The sequence below is a fragment of the Myxocyprinus asiaticus genome, chromosome 44 (genome assembly GCF_019703515.2).
Source record: "Myxocyprinus asiaticus isolate MX2 ecotype Aquarium Trade chromosome 44, UBuf_Myxa_2, whole genome shotgun sequence".
Classification (NCBI taxonomy): Eukaryota; Metazoa; Chordata; class Actinopteri; order Cypriniformes; family Catostomidae; genus Myxocyprinus; species Myxocyprinus asiaticus.
Window position 1 is genome coordinate 33,045,213 of NC_059387.1, and position 26,535 is coordinate 33,071,747.

Below are 26,535 nucleotides of genomic sequence, written 5' to 3' on the forward strand. Positions count from 1 at the left end.
TTTGTAAGTGCTTTTTGCATTGTTATAGCAATATCAGGAGTTTTCTAAGTGTAAATTAGGCTGCTTGAGCATTCAGTGTCGGAGCAAGTTTTGAAAAGTAACCGTGTACCCTGACGAAACAATTTATTGCAAGCAAAATTTAAATCGCAAATATTATTAGAGAGCTTTTTCTTGGTATTTGACCTCCTTGGTTCTGGCTTTCATGCATGGACATGTTATTAAAATGTCAGCTGGTATTATTAGTTGACTGCCACGTAATGTATTATTGGCATATGGCGTCTTATTCATTGTGAAACTGTGTTTTCTTAATGGCATGAATCGCACTGAAGGCCTAGGCTTAAAATGCACGGTCCGCAGCTGGGTATGGCTGGTGTGGACGAGAAACAGATCAATATTTAAGCCATTTTTTTACTCGATATATCCACTTTAACTTTCAATTTTCATCTGAAAGTCACAAGTGGTGCCTGTTTAGTTTCACTTTTACATATGAAAGTGAAAGTGGAGATTTATAGTAAAAATTACTTAAATATTGATCTGTTTCTCACCCACACCTATCATATCACTCCTGAAGATATGGATTTAACCACTGGAGTCCTATGGATTACTTTTATGCTGCATTTATGTGCTTTTTGGAGCTACAAAAGGTCTGATTACCATTCACTTGCATTGTATGGACCTACAGAGCTGAAATATTCTTCTAAAAATCTTCTGCTGAAGAAAGAAAGTCACACATCTGGGATGGCAAGCGGGTGAGTAAACACATGCACACGCAAAGTTTAGGTTGCTACAGATGAAGTTCTAACCAAGCTCAAGGATTTCAGATAGTAAAGAGTTAAATAAACTGTAGATATCCTTAGAAACTTTATAAAACACCTCAAGAAGTTTAGCAGACCTGTTTTTGTTCTGTCTGCACGGCTGAAGTTTGGTAGACAAATCCCAGACAAGCTCACAATCTTTTTCCTTTGATGTTTCTCTAAAATTATTATTTTAAATAATACAATTATAATATATACACTAGCACTCAATAGTTTTGAAACACTTAGATAAAAAAATCTGAGAAACAGGAGGCTTAAGCAAAATATATATTTTTCATTATAATCTAGAAACATAATTGAGATCTCACGTGTGTTTTTTATTTCCTACAAAGAGAAATGAAGCTTCGTAATGCGACAAAAATACATCAAAAGAATAAAGCGAGTAAGAGCTGGGAGTGAACCGGCCGGGAAAACAGAGGATTCAGTGTTGAAGGAATGAAAGAGATTTCAGCCTCCGCAGTGATTGTGCGTCTGCACTGAAGGACAGAAAGACGAGGAGAGATGCTTAAAGCGGCATGATGCTGGAGGTTGCTGTTGGGTTCAGAAAACAGACCAGGTACAACAAATTGTTTTCTCTCATTTTCTATTAAGTGAGTGGACTTGATATTGTGTTAATTTGGAGTTTGTGATTAGAGTATTTTAGAGTTCTATTTATAGTTAAACATTAGTTTTTACAGTTGTTGTGGGTGATGCTGCCGTCATATTTAACATAATCAAGCACAGAGAAACACTGTTGTACTACGTATTTTCTTGAAGATTGTGAACTTGTGTGGTACTTCCCTGGCAAACCTCAGCTATGCAGATAAACATACTCTCTTAACTCCACCACTCACAAACTTTTGATTTAAGCTTAATTATATACTTCAAAACTCCTCCTCAAAACTCAGAAAATGATATCTAACCATAAAGCGCCTGTACAATTTATAATTTAACCCTAAATGCTTCCCTTACCCACAAATAATGTGAAATGTCATAAACCTCATTATCACCTTTCTAAAGAAGTCTTTCGCTCTGTTTCCACACAGAGGCTGAAATTCTGTGGTCATCCTGTTGAAACCACAAGTGAGCATTGCTCAATGAGACACTGTTTTGTTCATGAGGCCTCAAACAATTCATCCTTTGTTTGCACAAGCTTCATTTGTATGGGTGGTGCACAACAGACATTGTGTAACCATTTCGCAGATGCTCACACGCACTCCTACAGCTCAATATTCACACGTATTATTGCATTCCTGCTAAAAAACATTTTTAGTAATTTTAATAGAAAATGTAAAAATGGTACGTTATACATAAAAGTTAAGTGTACTGATCATTTACTGTGGTTTAACTATACTTGTTAAGTCCACATTACTTACATTAAACAGTTCATAGATTATTTTGTTGTCTCAACAAAATTTAAGTTGAAAGAAATTGATATAAATGTAACTTTACTGACTTTAAGAGTTTTAAGAACTTTGAGGTTTTTTTTAGAGAGCCTGATAATTGGTTAACTATTATTAGACAATACAAACAATACACATAATTTTGCTCTAAAAGTCTATGAGAATGTTTTTTTTTTTTTTTTTTTTTTTTTTTTTTGCAAGTAAAAACTATTAATTAATTTACAGTGAAAACCTACATTATATCTAAGACAACAATACATATAATTTCACTGCAAAAGTTTGTTAAAATTATGTATTTTCGTATGGAAAATCTATTCATGTAAGTTGGTATATTTACAATATATTCATTAACGATAATTCCCTCCCACAACGCCTTAAGGGGCGGTCACACTACACTTGGTGCTCCATTCACATCCATTCAAACCAATCCAAACACGGGAGACTGGAAACCCAAAATCATACAAAGAAATTTGTATATGCTGCGTGTCAAAAGTTCAAGTTTGGTGAACTCTGAAACGTGAATCCCTAAAACAAGAGGATGCGTTACTAATAGAAGATCGAAAAGTCACACGATGATATCTTGGCTCAATACAACGAATACGTATTTCAACACTGCTTGATTTAATGTTGCAGGAAATTGAGCAGACAGTATTTAAAATTTTAATATAATATTTTTTGTTATTTGTTATGTATAATTTACTTACACCAGAAGCCCTACCGTGTCACATCATATCCTGTTCCATTGCTCAAAGCCTAGTGTGACTGCCGCTTTAATCGCTACCACGCTTTTCAGTGAACAACTGTCAACCACAGCTTCGTTTTTTTATTTTTTTTATAGTAAATTGTTTACTGTTTGTTTTATTTTTTAGAGTAAACAGGATTTTTTTTCAGAGTTTGTGCACATGAGTTTTAGCCATTGTGACATTTAATGCCTCTGTCCAATTCTCTCTCTCTCATTCATGTACCCATTGAACCCATCCAGTGTCCAGGGCATCAGCTGTTATGTGACACTCTAAACTAAGGGACAGCATTACCCAAAATAGAATGATCAGGCAGTATGGTCCGTAAGACGTCTTGAGCCATTCTATGACATTTTTACAGAAAATCTACCACATCTGGAGCACTTTACTAGCTGAAATCAACAAGCTTGGTTAGTACTTTGTCTGCGGAGGTGCATGCACTGGCTTCTGAACGAATACTAGTACATGTTGTGATTTACTGTACTTTGTTGTTTGCATGTGATTGCACTTTCCTTATAAGTGGGCATTTCTATTACTATTGCTACCGTGGGGGTTAGGGGTGCTTGTCATGGGGGGCTCGATCATTTTGCCATGCATCTAGAACTGAGGGCACAAGGAAAATCCACCTCTTAGACCCGGCCATGGCTAACATGAAAGATCTTGAAGCAGAATTGGCATTTTTAAAAGATAAAGCAGTGGAACTGACTGAAAGATAAATATTACAAAGAGTAGATGCTTCATGCGTACTACGCTTTGGGGCCATCCTTATTTTTGAGCCCTAAACAGTACAACAATGGAAAGGAACCACAGTTCTCAGTATGCCTAATATAAGGTCTATGTACACACATTGTATAGCTGAACCATAACAAATTTTGAGTTCAACTCGAATATTATATATATATATATATATATATATATATATATATATATATATATATATATATATATATATAAATAATATATTTCAACCTTTCCCTCTCCTTGTTTGTGGTCCCCACATGCTTTAAAACGTCCACCATTGTGCCTGTACCAAAGCAACTCAAAACCACTTGCTTAAATGACTGGCGTCCTGTTGCTCTGACCCCCATCATCAGCAAATGCTTTGAGAGACTAATCAGACATTACATCTGCTCTGTGCTGCCTGCCTCACTGAACTCACTGCAGTTTGCTTACCTCAACAACCACTCCACTGATAATGCCATTGCACTTACACTACACACTGCTCTCTCCCACCTGGAAAAAAGGAACACATACAGGTGTGCTCATAAATTTGCATACCCTTGGAGAATTGGTAATATATGTCCATTTTTAAAGAAAACATGAGTGAGCAGGCAAAACACATTTATTTTATTTCTTATGGGATTCATATTCAACTGTAGGTTATAACAGAATGGCACAATCATAAAACAAAACATGGCAACAAAGAAAAAAATGAAATGACCCCTGTTCAAAAATCTGCATACCCTTAGTTCTTAAAACTGTGTATTGCCCCCTTTAGCATCAATGACAGCGTGCAGTCTTTTGTAATAGTTGTCTATGAGGCCCCAAATTGTTGCAGGTGGTATAGCTGCCCATTCGTCTTGGCAAAATGCCTCCAGGTCATGCAAAGTCTTTGGTCGTCTTGCATGAACCGCACGTTTGAGATCTCCCCAGAATGGCTCGATGATAGTAAGGTCAGGAGACTGTGATGGCCACTCCAGAACCTTCACCTTTTTCTGCTGTAACCACTGGAGGGTCAACTTGGCCTTGTGCATAGGGTCATTGTCGTGCTGGAAAGTCCAAGAGTGTCCCATGTGCAGCTTTTGTGCAGAAGAATGCAAATTTTCTGAATTTATTTTCTGATAACATGCTGCGTTCATCTTGCCATCAATTTTCACAAGATTCTCTGTGCCTTAAGAGCTCACACACCCCCAAAACATCAGTGAGCCACCACCACCATGCTTCACAGTGGGGATGGTATTCTTTTCACTATAGGCCTTGTTGACCCCTCTCCAAACATAGCGCTTATGGTTGTGACCATAAAGCTCTATTTTGGTCTCGTCACTCCAAATTACAGTGTGCCAGAAACTCTGAGGCGTGTCAAGATGTTGTTATTTGTGGCACTGGCACAGTAAAGGCTTCTTTATGCCAACTTGACCATGCAGCTCATTTTTGTTCAAGTATCGTCGTATTGTGCTCCTTGAAACAACCACACTGTCTTTTTCCAGAGCAGCCTGTATTTCTCCTGAGGTTACCTGTGGGTTTTTCTTTGTATCCCGAACAATTCTTCTGGGAGTTGTGGCTGAAATCTTTCTTGGTCTACCTGAACTTGGCTTGGAATCAAGAGATCCCTGAATTTTCCACTTCTTAATAAGTGATTGAACAGTACTGACTGGCATTTTCAAAGCTTTGGATATTTTTTACACCCTTTTCCATCTTTATAAAAAGTTCCATTACCTTGTTACGCAGGTCTTTTGACAGTTCTTTTCTGCTCCCCATTGCTCAGTATCTAGCCTGCTCAGTGCATCCACGTGAGAGCTAACAAACTCATTGACTATTTATACACAGACACTAATCGCAATTTAAAAAGCCACAGGTGTGGGAAATTAACCTTTAATTGCCATTTAAACCTGTGTGTGTCACCTTGTGTGTCTGTAACAAGGCCAAACATTCAAGGGTATGTAAACTTTTGATCAGGCCATTCGAGTGATTTCTGTTATCAATATGATTTAAAAAGGAGCCAAAAAACTATGTGATGATAAATGGCTTCATATGATCACTTTCCTTAAATAAAAGAAGTTTTTTTTGCATGATTAATCATATTTTCCAGGGTAAGCAAACATTTGAGCACAACTATATGTGAGAATGATGTTTGTAGACTACAGCTCATCATTCAACACCATAGTGCTCTCCAAGCTTGATGTGAAACTCCGGGCTCTGGTCTTAAACAGCTCGCTGTGCAGCTGGATCCTGGACATCCTGTCAGGCAGATGCCAGGTGGTTAGAATGGGCAGCAACATCTCCTTATCACTGACCCTCTACACTGGAGCCCCGCAGGGCTGTGCTCTCAGCCCACTCCTGTATTCCCTGTACGTACATGACTGTGTGGCAACACATAGCTCCAATGCCATCATTAAGTTCGCTGATGATATGACGGTGGTAGGTCTGATCACTGACAATGATGAAACAGAGAGGAGGTGCACACTCTGACACGCTGGTGTCAGGAGCAGAACCTCTCCCTCAACCTCAGCAAGACCAAGGAGCTTGTGGTGGACTTCAGGCAAAAAAGACAGAGAACACAGCCCCATCACCATCAATGGAGCACCGGTGGAGAGAGTCAGCAGCTTCAAGTTCCTCGGTGTCCACATCACTGGGGAACTCACATGTTCATCCACACTGTAGAGAGCATCCTGACTGGCTGCATCACTGCCTGGTATGGCAACAGCACCGCCCTTAACCGCAAAGCCCTGCAAAGAGTGGTGTGAACAGCCAGACTCATCATCGAAGGTGAGCTTCCCTCACTCCAGGAGATCTACACCAGGCGGTCGTGATCGCATTGATTGCTCACGATACATATATCAGCACTAGCCTCAGACTGGACTCACATTTTATACTTCTCTTAATAACACACTGGCAACTGACTATCAACTGACAGCTGAATGTCAACACAACACTTCATATTTATTTCCACTGAATACAGTCTTCTTATTTTGTGTATACTGTATATTGTAAATTAATAGGTGTATATTGTGTTGTGTAACAGATGTGTAATTGTGTTATGTGTAAATCAGATGTTTATTGAAATTGTCATACTGCTATGCTGCTTGGAACTGCACCCAAGACTTTCACCCACTGTTGCTCTTGTGTATATGGTTGAGTGACAGTAAAGGGATTTGATTTTATTAAACTGTGTAACAAATTATTGTATTTTTTTTTTTTTATTTTTTTTTTGGTTCCTGGGTAGTAAGTGTTATTTCCTAATTGCTTATGCCTCAAAAGTATACAAAATGGCTATTATTCCCCACAAACTTTGCTTTTGTGACCAGGACAGTGATATTTTGAAATGTACCTATTTACCTCTTTTCCAGAACATTCAAGATAGATTCAGTGCTGAGTAAACTTGGAGTAACTTCTAGAACTTTCTAGAACTTTCCAGTAATATAAATAGTAGTATAAATACAGGGGCCTTAAGCCCACCAGTTCAGTTTAGTTCCAGCTGCCTAAGTGGATACATATCAAGACCTTGTTGGACACCTTGAAGTATGATGAGTATGGCTGGGAGGTCATTGGAGACTTCAAAATGGTGGCATTCCTGATGGGTCTCCAAGGCGGTTTTACCAAGTTTGCCTGCTATCTTTGTCTTTGGGACAGCAGGGACACCAAGGCGCACTACCACAGACGGGACTGGCCGCAGCGGACTGAGTTCTCTGTGGGGAGGAACATCGTCAAATGGGAGCCACAGTTGGACCCCCGGAAGGTGCTGATACCACCACTGCACATCAAATCGGGCCTTATGAAACAATTTGTCAGAGCTCTAGATAAGGAGTCGGCAGCCTTCAAGTACCTTCAAGACATCTCTAAGATGTCTGAGGCAAAGGTCAAAGCCATGTCTTTATCAGATCACATATAAAGAAGATCCTGGAGTGCAATGAATTCCCCAAGAAGCTCACTAGTAGGGAGAAATCGGCTTGGAACAGCTTTGTCGCAGTGGTTCGGGGCTTCCTGGGCAATCACAAGGCTGAAAACTGTGTGGAGCTGGTTGAGAATCTGGTGAAGAACTACAGCACAATGGGCTGTAGGATGTCCCTTAAAGTCCATATCCTCATCTTGATAAATTCAAGGAGAACATGGGAGCGTACTCGGAGGAGCAAGTCGAGTGCTTCCATCAAGATATACTTGACTTTGAATGTCGCTAGCAAGGACAATATAATGAGAACATGATGGGAGACTACATTTGGGGGCTGATGCCTGAAAGTGATTTACAGTATAATCGTAAATCTCGAAAAACTACTCACTTCTAAATCTTTTGTAGTCATTTTTGTATTACTATATATAAATACATGTTAATTTGGATTCATATGTTGTGGTTTTTTTCAGACTTTATGTGAACAATAAGACACAATTTGCCCATTTTCTCATTGGAAATGAAAAGTTTGTTGGGAATAATAGCCATTTTCTATACTTTTGAGGCATAAGCAATTAGGAAATAACACTTACTACCCAGGAACAAAAATTGTGTTACATAGTGTTATTTAAGCTATATCAAACGAGCAAGAGTGTGATATCAGCACTGCTGTGATTTAACCGCAGGCTGAGTGCCGTAGGTAATAACAGCAGTGCTGATTTAGGGCCACATAGCACGATTGTGAGTGTGATATTGCTTATATACAACAGTTCAATGAACAATACATTTAAAAAAAAAATCACATGTGCGTTGTTTTGGAGAGGATGGCGCATGTGCGATCAGCTGTTGATGATGCTGTAGTGTGTTAGTCAGCTTTCTGAAAATAATGTCATTTTGGTGAAATGCATCCTATTTTCTCAGTAGAAAAATAACTGTCCAAGTGGGGTATTTCTTCCAATTTTGCGGTAGCTGGTGCGCAAGAGTCTTTCACTATAGAAAACGCAATATAGAAAGCACAGAGATGTTGCAAGAGGAGCATGATATGATAAAGCATGATAATGTGATAATGCATTGTGAAATATTAGAAGTTAATTAAGCAATGAGCAACAGTAGCACCAAAACATCAAATCACTGATTCTTGAGATAAGGGACAAAATATATCCTACATAGAAAAAAAAAAGTCCTATTTTGTGTAAAAAAAAAATAAACAAAAAAAAAAACAAGCAAAAAAACCCCCCCAAAACCTCATAATAATAAAAATAATGAAAAATGTAAATCTAAAGGAAATTTGCATTCACAGGGCATTCATTACTCACAGTATATTTGAAATAATTTCAATAGAATTTTTTGAAATGCATACTCTATACTTGGAAGCACATGTAACTGAACCTGTCCTCAGCAAGTGGTCACAAAATGCTAAACTGCCAAACAAAGTGTTTAAAAATGCAACCAATGTATAAATATAAATATTAAATGAAAGATAGGGATCTGTAATAAAGCAAACAATATACAGCATAAAGTAAAATTGAAATTTTATTTTCCATAAAATAATAAATAAAGAAAAACTGCCTATCAAAATTGTGTCCTCACTTTTCATCAACTCTGTCAGATTGTTTTTAGAATCCTGAATAAATGTCATGGTCAGCTATAACTCTGAGAACCTCTTTCGCACCTGCTGCTCAAGGTTGATGCAATAGTAGGACACGCAGTCTGGTAAATTTTATGTTTTTTATATTTTAAACAAACAGTGTTGAAGCCTCTGCGGTCACAGCTTCAACACGTCAACACAGTCGTCCCATTGTGATGATTTCTGTTAAGAAATTTGAGATACATTTTGGCATTTTGTTTAGGTTATACAGAGTCAGCTTTAACTGATGAAAAAAAAATGGGTTAAGATGGAAAAAATATTACATTTTGTCAACTCTTTTTCAGAAAAGCATGAAAACAGACAAAAAAAAATACTTTACTGAACACCATTATTAGATAATTAACGACATTACACTCTTGTTGGAGGATCGAATTAAAATAGCATGCTTTTTAGTGTGTCTGATGAAGTTGATACAAATTACAGTAAGATTTAAGTCATAAAGTGAACAAATGTCAATTTGCATTTTCATAAAAACCTATTCCCTTACATGGTTCATAAGCAGAGACCTTTGTCTACAAATATATCTTTTTAAAATTAATTTAGTATTAAAAATATAAAAACTAAGATTTAAAACCTGTTTTGTCCCTTATCTCAAGAATCAATGAAATATGACTTGGCATCTAGTGTAATGTAGTGAAACAGACACACAATTCTGACATATAGAGCAAATTTGAAAAAGTATGTTTTCTAGAAAATTCTAAATTTTACCAAGAAGAATATAGTCTAAGAATCTGTTTACGTACTTAGTGATTTTATGGGCATTATCAGCATGAAGTAGAGGTGTGTTGCCACATTTCACTAGAAAAACTAAATCGTGTTTGACATTATTGAGCCACCATTGCTCAATAATTGATGCAAAGCATTGAGTGAATTAAGCATTTAAGGACATATCACTTGCCACACTGTGTTTACACTCACTGTGCAACCATTCTTCTGTGTAGAGAGCCGCTGCTCTATGTCAGTCACCAAAATGCCAAGAAATACACCACATATCAGTCCATCTTGGATTTTGCAATTGCAATAATTAATTCAACCAGTCCCCTCATTATTTGGGATAGATTGCAATTTTGCCAGCAAAGTAACTAAACAGTTTGTCAAAGCTGAGTTATGAGTGAAATCGGGTCCCTTAGACAATTGACAGTCCTGTGACTAACAGGTTTGCCTGTTACTGCATTTTGGCTTTGGAGCAGTTTAAATATACAGCTTTTTCTTTGTAGTTTTAAGGGAATTGATGGGTTATTCTTTCTCTCCCCATCGTCTCTCTAGGATGGAAGATCAGGACAGAGTGAGTCAGGCATCCAGCATTGCCACAGTGGCCTTTCTGCCAATCAGAGACAAGGTAGTCATTTACACACATGGAGAAATATGTTGGATACATACTTAAACCACAATAACCAACACTGATTAATGTATATACTGTATGTGCAGTGTCATGAAAAGGTGCAGACATTTGGAAAGAGGTGTCAAGCAGTAAAGAGAGACCCAAACTGCCTAGTGGTCATCAGAGGATGGCTCTACAAGAGGGTATTATGGTTTCAGTCACACAGATGCAAACATTTAGGGCACTAAACTCTCTCTCTCTCTTTTATTGTACATGTGGGAGACTGTCTGGCAGTAACAGGATATACTGATGTACATTACCAGCTAATAATGATGTATTCAAATGCATACAGTAGTTATGGCAATAAGTGATTTAAATTGGCTCCCCAAGCAAACAGATTATTTCAGTCAACTAATGACATCTTAAGATAATAATGCCTCTCTTAGGAAAAAAAAACCGATAGGTAATCCATAGCAATCTTAAATCCAGTGTAATCAAAAACATCACTGTCTCTCCCTTTATAGGACAGCACTGGATTGAAGTTGTGGAAGAGAAGATGGTTTGTTCTCTCTAATTACTGCCTGTTTTACTATAAAGGTAAAAAAAATAATTATGTAATAGGTTCTTCCTTTTCTTTTCTTGGGCCAATAAGCCACCACACAGACCCTAGTAAATGCACTAACAACCACTCAGAACCATATAGCAACACCCTGGCAACTATCAAGCACACCATAGCAACTGTCACAACTTGGCAATGGCTAAGCAAATACTGGGAAATTTGTCAGGCCAACTCCACCATCATGGTAGCAAATTATGCTTGAACAAGCACCACTCACATTTTCTTCAGAGAAACTAGTTTAGTCTGTCATTTGGATACTTTAACATCCCATTGTCTTAGCCTTTGATAGGATAATTTCCTGGCATTACCCTCTTCACCTGTTTTCTGATTTGCAGACAGTAGAGAAGAATCCGTGCTGGGCAGTGTTCCTCTTCCCAGCTACAAGATTCTGTACTGCTCCCCAAGAGAGTGCAGGAACCGTAAATATGCATTCAAGGTGAGCATTTTTTCTATTGACTCTCCTATGCAAATCTATTTTATTTTTTGTGGTCTGACTCTGAACTGAGGAAAAAACACATGAAATCCTACCTTTGTATGTTTAAAATCTGTTTCTCAGTCTGAACGGTCAGATTGGATTTAAAAAAAAATGTCGTCATTCACTGTGCAATGTGTTGTAGCATCAGGTGCTGTGACAAGAAGACATGTCATAAGTCATTGCATATGCCACCCCTTTCCATTTTTTTCACTGTTGTCTGTTGCAAATGTATTCAGACTCGTGAAAAACAATCAATGGCGAAACATCCATTGCTGAAGTCTCATGCCTGGTGGAACCTACGCAAGTTTGTGTGGTTTCTATGAGGGATGGGTATTTCGTGTAATAATGTAATGGAGTACTCTTAAGGCCTTTGCACACCAAAGGCAGCATAATTATGAGAGGCGAATCGCCAGTAAATGGCCCTTGCACACAGAACACGACTACAATAGGTGGCGCTAATCGTCAAGAAATTCTACCCTGGTACGGTAGGTGTATCAACACATCTTTGAGCTAGACTGCCCTCCACCTATGACAAATATGAAGTATTTGACAAGCAGATCGAAAAAAGAAAACAGAGAAGATGGATGGATGGATGAATCTTATTGCATGTATGTCTACTTGTGTTATACAGTACATCTGCTCAAAACCCTGCGTATTACTAATTAAACATGATGACATTTAAATGCTCCAAAAGGTTATATAATGCAAGCAATAAAAGACAGATCTCACCCAACAAAACCTATCTTCATTCTGACCCATTATTAGATACTTTAATACTTGCAATCGGCAGCACAGCTGTTAACGACTATTAACAATTGCACAGAAATAACGATTTTGTGGAGATGCCACCACATTTTTGGTATACAAAGGCATTTTGATACAAAGACATATATACAGTGCACTGCAAGTTTCAGCAATAGCTTTAATAATACGATTCATATTTGGCAAAGAAAAACACTTAAGATCCGTAAAGTCGTTTATTAAAAAAGGTTATACAAAGGCAAATATGCCACAATATGTTATATTACAGATAAAAGAAAACTCACGTTACATTAAATGCAAAAGCAAAAATCTGGAATACATTATGAATCCACATAAGATCAGAGTTTTTAAAAATTGTTTTTTTTTTATTTTATTTTTTTTTTTAAAGGTTGCAGCAATATCATTAACATGAGAACCCACATGAGAATTATTATTATTTTTATTTTTTATTTTTTTTCAGTTTTTATGGCATCTGGTGCAAAAGGAACACATCCACACTGCTGGTTCAGGATTTCATCCTCAAGTTCCTTCAGCAACAAACACATTTGGGTTGGCATGAGGGTGATTAAATGAGAGAATTCAAATTTTTGGGGTGATATAAGGGTTATCGCGTCATGTAGTGTAAACTCGCCTCATGGAAGGCACACTGGAGAGCGATTGTAAGTAAACAGTTATAGTGAAAAGGACTTTAATGTTGATCTGTTTCTCACCCAAAGTGATCGTATCACTTTAGAAGACATTAACTGAACCACTGGAGTCATTTGGATTACTTTTACTACAATTGTCTGTTCTTTTTGTAGCTTTAAAGTGCTGATCACCATTCACTTGCATTGTATGGACCTACAGAGCTGAGATATTCTTCTAAAAATCTTTAGTTGTGTTCTGCAGAAGAAATAAAGTCATACACATCTGGGATGGCATGAGTGTGAGTAAATGATGAGAGGATTTAAATTTTTGGATGAACAATCCCTTTTAATGTCTGTGGTCAAAACAGCTTTCTGTGCTTAACGCCACCAGTTGCACTGGTTTTGGTAACTGCAGCAGCTCCTGACACATAATCCAAATCTCATATTTCATTGGTCAGGACATTTCATCACCTGGTGAAAAAAAAAAGAAATTGACACTCACTGTAAAAAAAAAAAAAGCTTCGCTTTGTTGCCGAGCGATTCGGAGCAAATGTTCCCTCCAGGTAAGAATGGCTCCTTAGTAATCCATTGTTTTTTTTGTTTTGTTTTTTTTTTTTGCGGCAAGAAATAACAATGAAGATTTGTGTTGGGTGTGCAAAGGCCTTAACACATAAAAAAACAAAAAAAAACTTTTTTAAAACACATTTTTTTTTATTTAAGTTAAACTTTTAACCTTTGAACCAGTTTTTCTTATGAAAAAAAATTGTCACTATGGATACACTCAAAAAAATAATTTTAAGATTTACGCATTTCAAACTCAAAACAAAATTCCATCAAATTGAATGAAATAATCTTTAATAAAATAACTAAATATTTTAAGTAGGGGTGTGCAGCAAAGCCATTATCTGTATATATATTTGTATTTGTTACTATGACAAAATTATTTGTATTGGTTTCTGTATTCGGATAAAACCGGATGTAGGCGTGGCTTAAACAGGAAATGCCTCAAAACGAAATTTAAAATGTAACTCTTTTACATTTATAGTTTCTGTATATAAAATATGCCTAGGATAGGCCTATTATTATTATTATTATAATTATTATTATTTATTATTATTATTATTATTGCCTAATAATAATTATTACTATTTAATTATATTATTGATATATTCTTTATTTTTTTCTCACCAGATGAAGCTGGATATGTAGGCTACATTAATTGTGGAATGTGTTTTTAACTTTGGTTTCTCCTGGTATTTCTGACATTAATATCTGCTGAAACAGAATTTTTGTTTAGCCTATGTCTGTGGAGTGTGCAAGTTTTCTGAGGGAGTATGATAACTTTAAATAATGACAAAAACATTTTTTTGGGGTGAACTGTTCCCTTAACAACATCATGGATCCACAGTGCCAACCAATGCGTTGAGTTGTAGAGGCAAGGTTTCTGAGAGAGAAGCAGTTTCATTCTTGCCCATGGCAGGCAAAGGCACAAAAGAAAAAAACTAATTTCAAAATTCGAGTAGTGTTTTTACTAGTCATATATTTAAAGCTGAATGAGTACTCAATTAATCGATTACTCATGCACATCCCTAGTTTCTATGGTAACCAATATGGACATGCTAACAAAAGTGACTGCCATCTGAACAGAAAGAAATCTGATCTAGACACATGAAACTTGAAGTTTGAACAGTTTAGTCTAAAAAAATTAAAATATAATTTCCTTTGTAGTGAGAACAAAGCCTTTGTGGCTCCCTTTTAACTACATGTACAAACAGTATGTTCTTCTTATACTTCAGCAACATGCGTTTGTGTGTGTACATGTAGGTTGTCCATCAGGGAATGCGCCCGTATATTCTCAGTGCTGATACTCAGGAGGACATGTTGGGCTGGGTCAGGGCTCTCAGCCAATCAGCAAGCATGGAAGCTGATGACATCATCAACAGGTGAACCAGCCTCAGCTCTCAGTTACTGCTCTTGTACATGTGAAATGGTTTCAGTTCAATTTGCTTTGTATTACATACTTTGTTTTATGTCTTTTCTTCTTCCCTAGACGCTGTGTCAGTTTTCAGGATTTCACTCAGATGAGGGATGACACTGAAACGATGGAGCTCCAGCAAACGGCAACATTTCCAGAGAGGAGTGCCCAGATTGCAACGAAATTTAGCAGGGTTCAGACAGAATCAACTCTGCTGGATCAACACCAGAAGACACCAGAATTGAGAGGAAGACAAGAGACTAGACAGAGGTAAATAATCCGAGAGGTTTCACAATGACGCTGCGCAGAGAATTTACCAACTGCCTCCCTCGTTGTGGTGAAATTGTCAAGGTAAAGATGCTAGAATGGCTCTCTTTCTATTTCTGTCAGAGCTCCTGAGGCTATCAAGGGCTCCTCAAAAGGAACCTTAGGAACGCTGCCTCCATTTCATTATGGGTCACAGTATCACGGTTCTATGGGCAGATCAGATGTTTGGCCACTTGATAACTGCTCAACTGCTCCCCTGTCACCCTGTATCTACACAGCGGTCTCAGAGAGAGGACATCTATCCGACAACGTGAGAATCAAAAACATCTACATTATATTAAAAAATTCCACACTCCATACACCTCTTACAAGTACTGTGTGTCTGTGTTTGAGTTTCAGACTTGTTCACTGTGCTACTGCTCAAACTACCACACATCAGAACATGTGACAATGTGCAAGGTAATACAAATCTCTAATAATAACTTTGTTCTCAATCTGTCGAAATTGGACTGGTAGGTAATTGTGCCAAAGTCTGGATTGGTAGTGTATATAAAATCAACAAATGTTCCAGGAAATGTAGCAAATAGTTCTAATCAAACTCACATGTTCACTTTTCAATCATGCTGTTTTGTTTGTTGGATAAAGATATAGAGACTGAGAAGTGTAAATAATGACTTTCTTGGGTTGGATGTAATTTCCAGAAATAATTGGGTAGTTCATTTCAGTCTGCAAATACATCCTGTACAAGTCTCACAATCAAAATGTATAATCAAAGTTTGACATCCATCTATCTTTGTCTTCACGAAACTACAACCATTTAATTATTATTTTAACTTTTTTCTCTATTTCAGACAGGGCAATCTGACATCCTCATGGAAAGAGAAATACAGCCAATCAGAGATCTGGAAAATGATACAGATGTATGTGCACTGTAATGTGTGAGTGTTGTGCAGAGAAAATTTACCTGGCAGTGTCCAGGCCTGGAGCTTTTGTTAAACTTTGTTGCTCTCTCTCTTTTTAACTCTTTCAGGTGGTGCTCACTCGTTTGTGTGGTTGTGATAAAGTATTGCAGTCGCTCTCTATGCAACTGGCACAGTTACAGGCAGATAAGGTTAGTCACGCAAAGGACCCATAAACAAACATGAAAACAGAAAAAAATGCATGATGACATTAAATATATTCTTGCCTGCTCTCTAATCCATCTTTCATTATTCTTTAGAAAAATGTAGAGTATACTTTAGAAATGGGATGGCTCGATATGGAAGATGGACTTCATGGAGAACAACAAGTATCCCAGAAGGCTTTGCTTCAAGAGGAACTGGTCACACTGAGAGCCAGAATATGTGACATGTCACTGGTACAGTAGCATTTGTGTGTTTGTGTGTGTGTGTGTGTGTTCAGTCTGGAATACTAGTGTACTACTTACTGCATACTGCATACTACACAGTATGTACTGTATCTTTTTAAATGAAATAATTGCTTGTGCAACCTCACTATGGTTTATTTTGTTATATTCAGTATATTCATGGTTACTTTGCCTTTTTTTTTTTTTTTTTTTTTACTGTTTTGTGTAAAAAATGTTCTCATGCAATTTGATTCAAAATGCTTTTGGCAGAACAATCAAATAATGGATCAAGAAAGAGATCAAGGTTGATATCTGCTCCCAGTTCATTCAGCACTGGGAACTGGCCATGAAAAGGAAGGAAGAATGCATTGCAATGTGGGATATAAATTAGTATTCTTTTGGAAACAAAACAAATCTCGGTCATCTGGGTATTTAATGCATACAGAAAATGTGCATATTGTGCACCGTATTTTGGGAAATAATAGTATGCAGTAGGTAATATACTATTCAGAACATACCTGAATTTGGAAGACAGATTCTTGCTTTATTATATAAAAAGACAACGGTTCATTAAATTATAAATGACTTATCCTCTACTCCTGTCATCAGGAGATGGAAAGATCGTGGAGTGATTATGAGCGAATGGAGAGTGAGCTGTCTGTTTTCTATTCACATCTGCAGCATATTCTCCACTTTGGAACGGCACAGGTAACACACACACACACACACACACACACACACACACACACACACACCAATGACTGCTTAGTTGATAAAAGCATTTTTAGTTTCCATATATATTGGAGCAAATACTGTGTAAAACACGTTCATTTAACTTCTGCAATTTTGTGCGTATTTGCACACCCCCTTGAGTACTGATTTAAATGCGATTTAATTATAATTTTGATAAATGTAATATTCAAAAACGCTTTTCAGTGTTCAAAACATTTTTAGATAAATTATCTTTGCATAAATAATATATGCGAGCATTGTTTATTTTTGTATGCCATTTTGTTTTACATTTTTCTTGTTTCATCTTCTCGGCTTCTGTTCTTTCCACTTATTAAGCTGCTCTGTTCTGATCTCTTACTGGTACCTTTTGTTCATGCTGCATTCTGATTGCCGAAATCTTGTCTATGTCCAAAAGATGATCACCAATCAGTAGAAATACAAACATAAAATGCAGCTCTGCGATAGAGAGATTGCACATGCTTATATTGTGTTTTTATTGCAATTAATCTCATAGCCCTATTGGGTAATAGCGTTAAGCACGTTTCTGTCCTGAAAGACTGTGATCAAACTCTGTTCTGTCACAGGAGCAGTGTCAGGCACAGAGGCAGCTCTGGATGATGGAGGATATCTTGTGTGGTCTGAGATTAAACAAGAGTCGCTTTATGGCCTTACTGGGTCTACAGACGCAGGGAGGTGAGTATATGTGTTTGTCTGTGTAAATGTGCATTAATGTGCGTATATGTTAATTGTTTTCTCTCTCTATTGCACAGTTCATCAGCCAAAAAATGTTTCCTACTTCGAGGGCGAATTAGGAGCTCACAACATGGTAATGAGGCATGGCAGAACACAGATCTACAGTACACACACGGATGACTTTTATACACTTATCCGCTAGCCTGAAAGTCATGTTAGATTACATTTATGTTCCAAGATGCTTTCTTACCATAGCAAACTTGCTTAAATGCAGTGTCCCCAAAAAGTATTCAGACACTTAAAGCTAAAGTGTGTGATATCTGTGCCACTAGCGCCACCAAATGGAATTTCAAAAATAAACATTGTTTTCAAAAATTGCCAGGTCAAAGGGGGGCATTACCCACCTAGATTTGCCTTGAGTCCCCCCAGAAATTTCTGATGCCTCCACCCTGACTGACAGCGATACAAACAATGTTGCCCCCCCTAAACATACAAGTGCCCCATCATCGTTTCGCATACTAATACCAGCCTGTTGTCTAAACGTATTTTCAAAAACGTCCTCTCGTCTGCTGTTGACCAAACAAACAGGTAGTACCGCCCCCAACTCATATCATTGGGTCGCTCAAAACAAACCAGAAGTTTTAAAGTGCCACAAAGCCACAGTGTTTCTAGAAAATTAAACTATAAAACCCTGTGATGAGGAGGAGGGCGTGGCCGGGCCGTAACAATGGACACCCAGCACTGAATTAGCCCTTTATCAGCCAGGGACGCCAGTTCGTGAGAGAGACACATGTGGCCGCTGTGTGTGTGTGTGTGTGTGTGTGTGTGTGTTTATGGTTGTTTAAATTCAGATCTGTCATTAAAGTTTACGTTGCTGTTCAGCCGGTTCCCGCCTCTTCCTTGTCCATCGTGAACTCATTACAAACCTATAAAGCTTACTTATAGTTGTCTCTGCATTTTAAGACCACATCCACACTAATATGTTTTCGCTTGAAAATGTTTCGTTATGTTTTGGCCTTCCGTCCACACTGCGAAGGCGTGAAAACTGAGCTTTTCGAAAAAACTCTCCCAAGTGGATACATTTGAAAATGCCAGCTTCGCATTGTAGTGTGGATAGGGGAAATGAAGATATTAGAAAACGATTATGTATTTGTCGTAATGTGACGCAGTCATGTAATCCATTCAACCCAAAACAATCAAGGGGGCAACCCATGTTGTAGGGTGCTGTTGCGCCTGCTATCCACTTTGATAGCTTTGTTAAAGATAATTGTTACATTGTACAACCTTTACATTACATTCCTTCAAAGGCGATGAGAAGTTTACTCTGAATTGCTGTCCAGCAGCGGAACATGAACTGCATGTGCAGTAAGGGGATTTTCAGATGTTTCAGTGTGGACGAGCAACTTTTGGAATACGCTTGACAAAGGAAGTGTGGACGGAGAGCATTTCGAAAATGGCATTTTTAAATTTATCCTGATTAATGTGGATGTAGCCGAAGCTGGGAAAGGAAAACATATTTTAACACCAAAAGAGTTACACACTTCAACTTTAAGGCTTATAAATGTGCCATCTAGTTGGTTAAAAGTAATTACAAAAATGGCTCAGAAAAGTAAAAATGGTCCTGAAAAAAGCTCTAGCATCATTTGTTTGCAAATGACATTTGCTTTCAAATTTTGTTCTCCAATGAAATTCAGACATTACATTTGACTTCAGTGTCTAAATATTCATATATAGAAAATAAAGTAGAAAACTGTTGACATTATTTACTTACAGCAAGAGAAGGAGCATCTTGCCATCACCTAAGAGATTAGGCCTACACATTCTTCTTTAAATAATAAGATGATATATTTTCTCTTATGTTACAGGACTGTACGACCAATATGGAGCATCAGGACTTTATGGAAACTCCCCAGAGCTGTAAGAGATGGCCCCATGAGAGCTCTGCCCATGAGAGCTCTGCCCATGAGAGCATGACAAGCACTGAACATGACGCCACCAACGTACCATATGAACCGCTGCGTTTGATGCATGTTCTGACGACTACTCTACCAACAGCACTAATTGCTGAGCGTATTTTTGTAGAGGACCCCTCTCCTGAGCTGCAAATCTCCCAGCAGTCAGGGCTCAAGAACAGCAAGAGAAGCGTTCCAAAGAAACCCAGCAGAATGTTGCATGAGATGGCCAATAAGAACAGAAATATCCACTGGGCAGATGTATCAGAGGACAGGCCTCAAAAGAAATCAACACAAAATCCCAACAGCCGGGACAAAGATAAGGAACTTTCTGCAATGCCTGAAAGTAAGGGCTGGACATCCCATCAGCAAGAGGTAGAGTTATTAATCTCTGAATACACTATTCTACAAACAAACAAAGCAATGTGTTGAAAGCATTAGAGAGCATTTACACTCTTCAGGAAGTCAACCTACAAATGGCTTACTTCTAGTTGTCTCTGCATATTAAACTTGGATAGAATAAGTATTTCAACATTGAAAAAATTAAATGCATCACTTTTAAAACATATTTACTGCATATGCACAATGTGTAAGCTTACCGTATCACACATGAATTATCACGTAATTCACATTCAACCTACAACATCCAAAAGTCTTGAATTGCTGCTGCATTAAGCACCATGTTGGATGGGCCAAGGTCAGAGTCAGGTGATAAGTTGTGCACTGCATGCTGGGAAATGTAGTTAAAATGAAAATAGAAATGTTTATGTGCATGTGTGCATGAATGCATGTTACAGCTTGAGCCTGGAACCTTGAGCCTAACAAACTCAGAGTCTGACTGTGACCCTGACGTGACCAATCAGAATCAAGAAACCAAACTCAGACAAACGGAGCACAGAGTTCTGAGGTATGAGCATCTATACATTTGGCACAGGAACCTGTAAACAATTCAGTCTATACAGTAGTGACAATATGTATCTTAAAAGGATAGTTTACCCAAAAAATGAAAATTCTGCTATTAGAATGTTATTTGTTGGGGAACTATCCCTTTAACTCACATAAAAAAACAGAATGTTAAAATGTTTATTTTGCAGCACTCATTCGTAGCTGAAAGGCAATGTAACCAAAAATATCTCTACTCAAGGTTTTTTTTTAAGATAAATGTTATAATCCATATGAGCTTTTATAAGCATGTTATGTAGTGACAAGCATCATGTAATGCTAACGAAATGAGCAAATTCCAAAGATTTGGCTCCTTGTTGTTTTCAGCCTTCACTCTTTCCTTTTGACAGACTGCAGTGGTGTTTCAGTGCAAACACTTGCTTTGCTGCAACATCCAACGTGCAACTGTTTTAAAACTGCTGCCAGTCTTGCTTCACTGCTGCATTTTTCTGGTTTTAGTTTTTTTGTGCTGTTATGGAAAACCTTTTATTCTTTATTTTAGCTCGTGAGTAAGGTCATAATTTAATTCAGTTTTGGATTTGTCTCAAAACAGCAGAACAATTATTTTACTTACATTTTTCCAATAAGAACAGCCCTTATACTGTTGAAACTACTTTCTTCTGGGTTTTTTTTTTCTTCTTCTCTTACTTTCAGTGCAGCCAGAGAGAACTTCATAGACGATATTCATCCCCTGAAACTCATTACGGCCAATGAAAAAGAGACAGACATCAACTACACACCAGGTACAAGTCTGAAGGGGTGACTGGTGACAAAAGCATATTGCAGATCTCTGTTGTTTTCCTCTTAGCAGCAATTCTGGTCTCAGTCTGTCAAACAGAGAAAAGGCTACTTCCTTTAAATGTCGAGTCTTCCTAATATAGGGTGTCTAGATTCCTGCTTGTGGAAAACAGGACAGCCGCCTCCCAGCAAAAATGAAATTGACATATCCTAATCTAGGCGCAGATCTATGCGAAGTAGAGGGTGCATCCGCATCTGTAGCTGTTGTCACCTTGTACTTTTCGGTGGCAGCAATTTTTCTCAATGTGCACTTGTGTTTCAAGTGTTTATCGTAAAATTCAGAGTACTCCAGTCCAAAATTAAGAAGTACAAAAAGCATTGCCTTTATGACTGTTACAGTTACAGAAATACTCAAACCAGCCCATCTGGCACCAGCAATCATGCTACGGTCCAAATCACTGAGATCAAATTTTGGTGGTTGATGGTTGATGTGAACATTAACTGAAGCTCCTGACCCGTATCTGCATGATTTTATGCACTGCACTGCTGCCACACGATTGGCCGATTAGATAATCGCATGGATGATTTTTGGTAATCATCCAGTGTTGACGGGCTGATTTGAATATTTCTGTAACTGCTGATCTCCTGGGATTTTTACGCACAACAGTCTCTAGAATTTTCTCAGAATGATGTCCAAAACAAAAAATATCCAGTGAGTGGCAGTTCTGTGGATGGAAATGCCTTGTTGATGAGAGAGGTCAACAGAGAATGGCCAGACTGGTTTGAACTGACAAAGTCTACGGTAACTCAGATAACCGCTCTGTACAACTGTAGTAAGAAAGATATAATCTCAGAATGGTTGGTGCTGTTTTTGTGGCACGAGGGGGACCTACACAATATTAGGCAGGTGGTTTAAATGTTGTAGCTGATCGGTGTATACTTAAGATATGCAAGTATTATAATTTCCTTCTTGATAAAAATTTCAGTCTGTTGTATTTTAATGAATATACATTTGAAGTATGTGACAGTTTGAATTAATTTACCATTGATTTAGTAAAAGTTAATAATGTCTTTAAAAAAAATACTGATTCAGCCCTTTCCAGTTAAACTTTGTAAACTTTATCAAAATCAAAATAAATCATTATATGAAAAGAATTTCAGCTTTATGCATCTGTTGGTGTAACACGGTGAGTGTTTTTTTCATATTATTTTTTTTTATTATATAATTATGAGATTTAAGATCAACAATTATTCTTGTTCTTTTAGATTCGGCTGTCCTACACTTGAGCAATGGCTACAGTGGTGACAGACGCAAAACAGAAAGCAACAGCAAACGGCCGGTCAGCCCACTAATGCCACAATGTGATGATGCAAGAATCCACACTGAACTGGAGGATATGACAACACAACAATCACTTTCCAATGACATCATTGTCATAGAAAGCCACTCCATTAATCACATTTCAACTCTCACTGTATTTAAGGGACATCAGGGAAACAAACACACAAACAACCCTCAAAAAAAGAACAGAAGAAGTTTTGACGGACAAAAAATTTCTGTCTCCACTAATCTGAAATCAGAATGTTTTCTGTCTAATAAACAATGGTGTGAGTTAGTCCCAGTCTATGCTCATGATCCAAAACATCAAGCATCTATACCTTCAGTTGAATACCAACAATCAGACCAAGAAACCAATCATACATTTGCCAGCCAACTTATTGAAAACATCTCATCATCTGGACACAGTAATTTGGCTGAACCTGTACACCCAACAAGTGTTTCAAAGGGTTCAAATGGAGAAGATTGTGTGGAGGGCCAAAGTCCCGAAACAACGTTCATAATGGCAAATCTTAGTCAAACTAAAAGAAAAGACTCCATAAACCTCAATGAAATATCCAATCAACCTAATCGACCAATCGCAACATCTGACAACCAATTGATATGCACTTCTGATCAATCGAATCTAGAGCAGTGCATCTATGAGGAAATCCAGTTTAGCTCACCCAGATCAAAAGATGCCAATGAGGAGAGAAATACTAGCAGTGGAGATGAAACACGGCTATCAAACCTCACCATACATGATGATCTTGGACCATCTCGCTCACTCAATCACAAAGCTGCCAGTGATGTTAATGGCGAGTACAGCACAATAAATACAGAGGTCAAGAGATGTCAGGAGGTGTCAAAGAGTAGAACAGGAAGTGATGTCATGTGCAAGAGAGGAAAAGGGCAGAAGGTTTACAGCTCTGTCATGAAGAGTTCAGTTGTCAATCATCACATCCAGGATTGCAGGCCACGTATAACCATGGTAAGCACAAGCCTATAGCGCTAGTTTATAGCAGTGGTTCTCAACTGGTGGGTCACGACCACTGATAGTGATCACAACACAAAAAATGGGTGGCATGTCTGTTCTGTCACAAACAGCAGTGAAAAACAATGATAAATGCAAATAATAAAATGCAACTAATCTAATCATGCATAATTAGGATGGCAAAATAAATAAGCTTACAACTTATCAACAATTCAACTTCTTTTGTGGTTGATATTAAAGGCTCTACAACCAATCAAACCCAACAGTATTTGAGCAAATTTGAAAACCTTACCAAATTAGGCAGATGCCAACATAGAGAGATTAAACCTCATCCTCATGAACAAAGGTGAAATATGACCTTAAGTACATTAAATATGGGTCACGTTTGGTACTTAGTGTTGGGCCGCAACTTGATGTTCAATATACAGTCTGAAGCCTGTTGCATGAAACTAGCTGAACAAACTCAGTTTCAGAGTATGTTTCAGGTTGACAAAACCAGATAGAGCCAAACCGGTTTAGATTGAGTTCAGCGATCTCAAGACGCTCCATACAAATGTTCTCTGTCAACTCAGAGATTGATCCTAAGTTCATGATTAACTCTGAAGCGTGTGAATGTGAATGAGCAACGTTCGTCTTGAACAGACAATGGGTGAAGCTTGGAGAGAGTTGCGCGATTTAATTCTTGCAAGAGATTTATATAGATTCACAATCAGAACATACAGGCTTGTTCATTTTAAAAGCTTACAAATCTATGTATTTATCTAAAATGTTAAAGCTTTTATATTAATTTAAATTAAAAGCCTAATATAATGTAATGAAGTGCAAGCAATGCCACTTTTTGTGATAGTCTACTAAACTCAGCAAAAAAAGAAACGTCCTCTCATTTTCAACTGCTTTTATTTTCAGCAAACTTAACATGTGTAAATATTTGTATGAACATAAAAAGATTCAACAACATTTATTCAAGACATAAACTGAACAAGTTTCACAGACATGTGACTAACAGAAATGGAATAATGTGTCCCTGAATAAAGGGGGGGTCAAAAGTAACAGTCCACCAGCTGCATTAAGTACTGCAGTGCATCTTCTCCTCATGGACTGCACCAGATTTGTCAGTTCTTGCTGTGAGATGTTACCCCACTCTACCACCAAGGCACTTGCAAGTTCCCAGACATTTCTGGGGGGCATGGCCCTAGCCCTCACCCTCTGATCCAACAGGTCCCAGACGTGCTCAATGGGATTGAAATCTGGGCTCTTCGCTGGCAATGGCAGAACACTGACAATCCTGTCTTGCAGGAAATCACATACTGAACGAGCAGTATGGCTGGTGGCATTGTCATGCTGGAGGGTCATGTCAGGATGTGCCTGCAGGAAGGGTACCACATGAGGGAGGAGGATGTCTTCCCTGTAACGCACAGTGTTGAGATTGCCTGCAGCAATGACAACAAGCTCAGTCCGATGATGCTGTGACACACTGCACCAGACCATGACGGACCCTCCACTCCAAATCAATCCCGCTCCAGAGTGCAGGCCTCGGTGTAATGCTCATTCCTTCAACGATAAACGTGAGTCCGACAAACACCCCTGGTGAGACAAAACCGTGACTTGTCAGTTAAGAGCACTTTTTGCCAGTCCTGTCTGGTCCAGCGAAGGTGGGTTTGTGCCCATAGGCGACGTTGTTGCCGGTGATGTCTGGTAAGGACCTGCCTTACAACAGGCCTACAAGCCCTCAGTCCAGCCTCTCTCAGCCTACTGCAGACAGTCTGAGCACTGATGGAGGGATTGTGCATTCCTGGTGTAACTTGGGCAGTTGTTGCCATCCTGTACCTGTCCCGCAGGTGTGATATTCAGATGTACCGATCCTGTGCAGGTGTTGTTACACATGGTCTGCCACTGCGAGAATGATCAGCTGTCCTTCTTGTCTCCCTGTAGCGCTGTCTTAGGCATCTCACAGTACAGACATTGCAATTTATTGCCCTGGCCACATCTGCAGTCCTCATGCCTCCATGCAGCATTCCTAAGGCATGTTCACGCAGATGAGCAGGGACCCTGGGCATCTTTCTTTTGGTGTTTTTCAGAGTCAATAGAAATGTCTCTTTACTGTTGTAAGTTTTTATAATTGTGATCTTATTTGCCTACTGTCTCTAAGCTGTTAGTGTCTTAACGACCGTTCCACAGGTGCATGTTCATTAATTGTTTATGGTTCATTGAACAAAACATGGAAAACATTGTTTAAACCCTTTACAATAAAGATTTGTAAAGTTATTTGGATTTTTACAAAATTATCTTTAAAAACACATTTATTGTGTGACGAGTCTTTCCACATGAACACAGATACTTGTTACAATTATATAAACTCAGCAAAAAAAGAAACGTCCTTTTTCAGGACACTGTATTTTAAAGTGTGAAAATCCCCTTATGAACACTTCTGCAAACAGTATTTTATGTATTTATTTCCTTACTTTTCCCTCTTTTTTTTATCTCCTACACTAAATACAGTTACAGTATGTAAAGAAATGCAAAGAAACTCAATAATAATTTTTTTAATGTGCTGCTCAAAATATAAAAAGGTTCCCCGATCTCTCAAA

At 38.1% G+C, this 26,535-nt stretch overlaps 1 protein-coding gene across 1 annotated transcript; it reads left to right on the forward strand.

The window, feature by feature from the left end:
- Positions 1-1,245: 1,245 nt before the first annotated feature.
- LOC127434688 (uncharacterized) lies at positions 1,246-26,535 on the forward strand. The gene is made up of 20 exons (XM_051687603.1): positions 1,246-1,371; positions 10,455-10,527; positions 10,617-10,712; positions 11,034-11,106; positions 11,464-11,564; positions 14,816-14,934; positions 15,042-15,236; positions 15,357-15,543; positions 15,627-15,692; positions 16,085-16,153; positions 16,264-16,344; positions 16,453-16,590; positions 17,188-17,286; positions 17,895-18,003; positions 18,081-18,136; positions 19,869-20,330; positions 20,753-20,862; positions 21,552-21,640; positions 22,902-23,944; positions 25,244-26,535. Exons 1-20 carry the CDS (start codon positions 1,331-1,333, stop codon positions 25,256-25,258), a joined length of 3,222 nt encoding a protein of 1,073 aa, XP_051543563.1. The 5' UTR covers positions 1,246-1,330; the 3' UTR covers positions 25,259-26,535.

Bases quoted from the DNA above. Each gene is read 5' to 3' on its own strand.
- LOC127434688 (XM_051687603.1), top strand. From the start codon at position 1,331: ATGATGCTGGAGGTTGCTGTTGGGTTCAGAAAACAGACCAG. The intron at 11,565-14,815 runs GTGAGCATTTTT...GTGTACATGTAG, and splicing joins ACCGTAAATATGCATTCAAG to GTTGTCCATCAGGGAATGCG. The intron at 17,287-17,894 runs GTAACACACACA...GTTCTGTCACAG, and splicing joins TCCACTTTGGAACGGCACAG to GAGCAGTGTCAGGCACAGAG.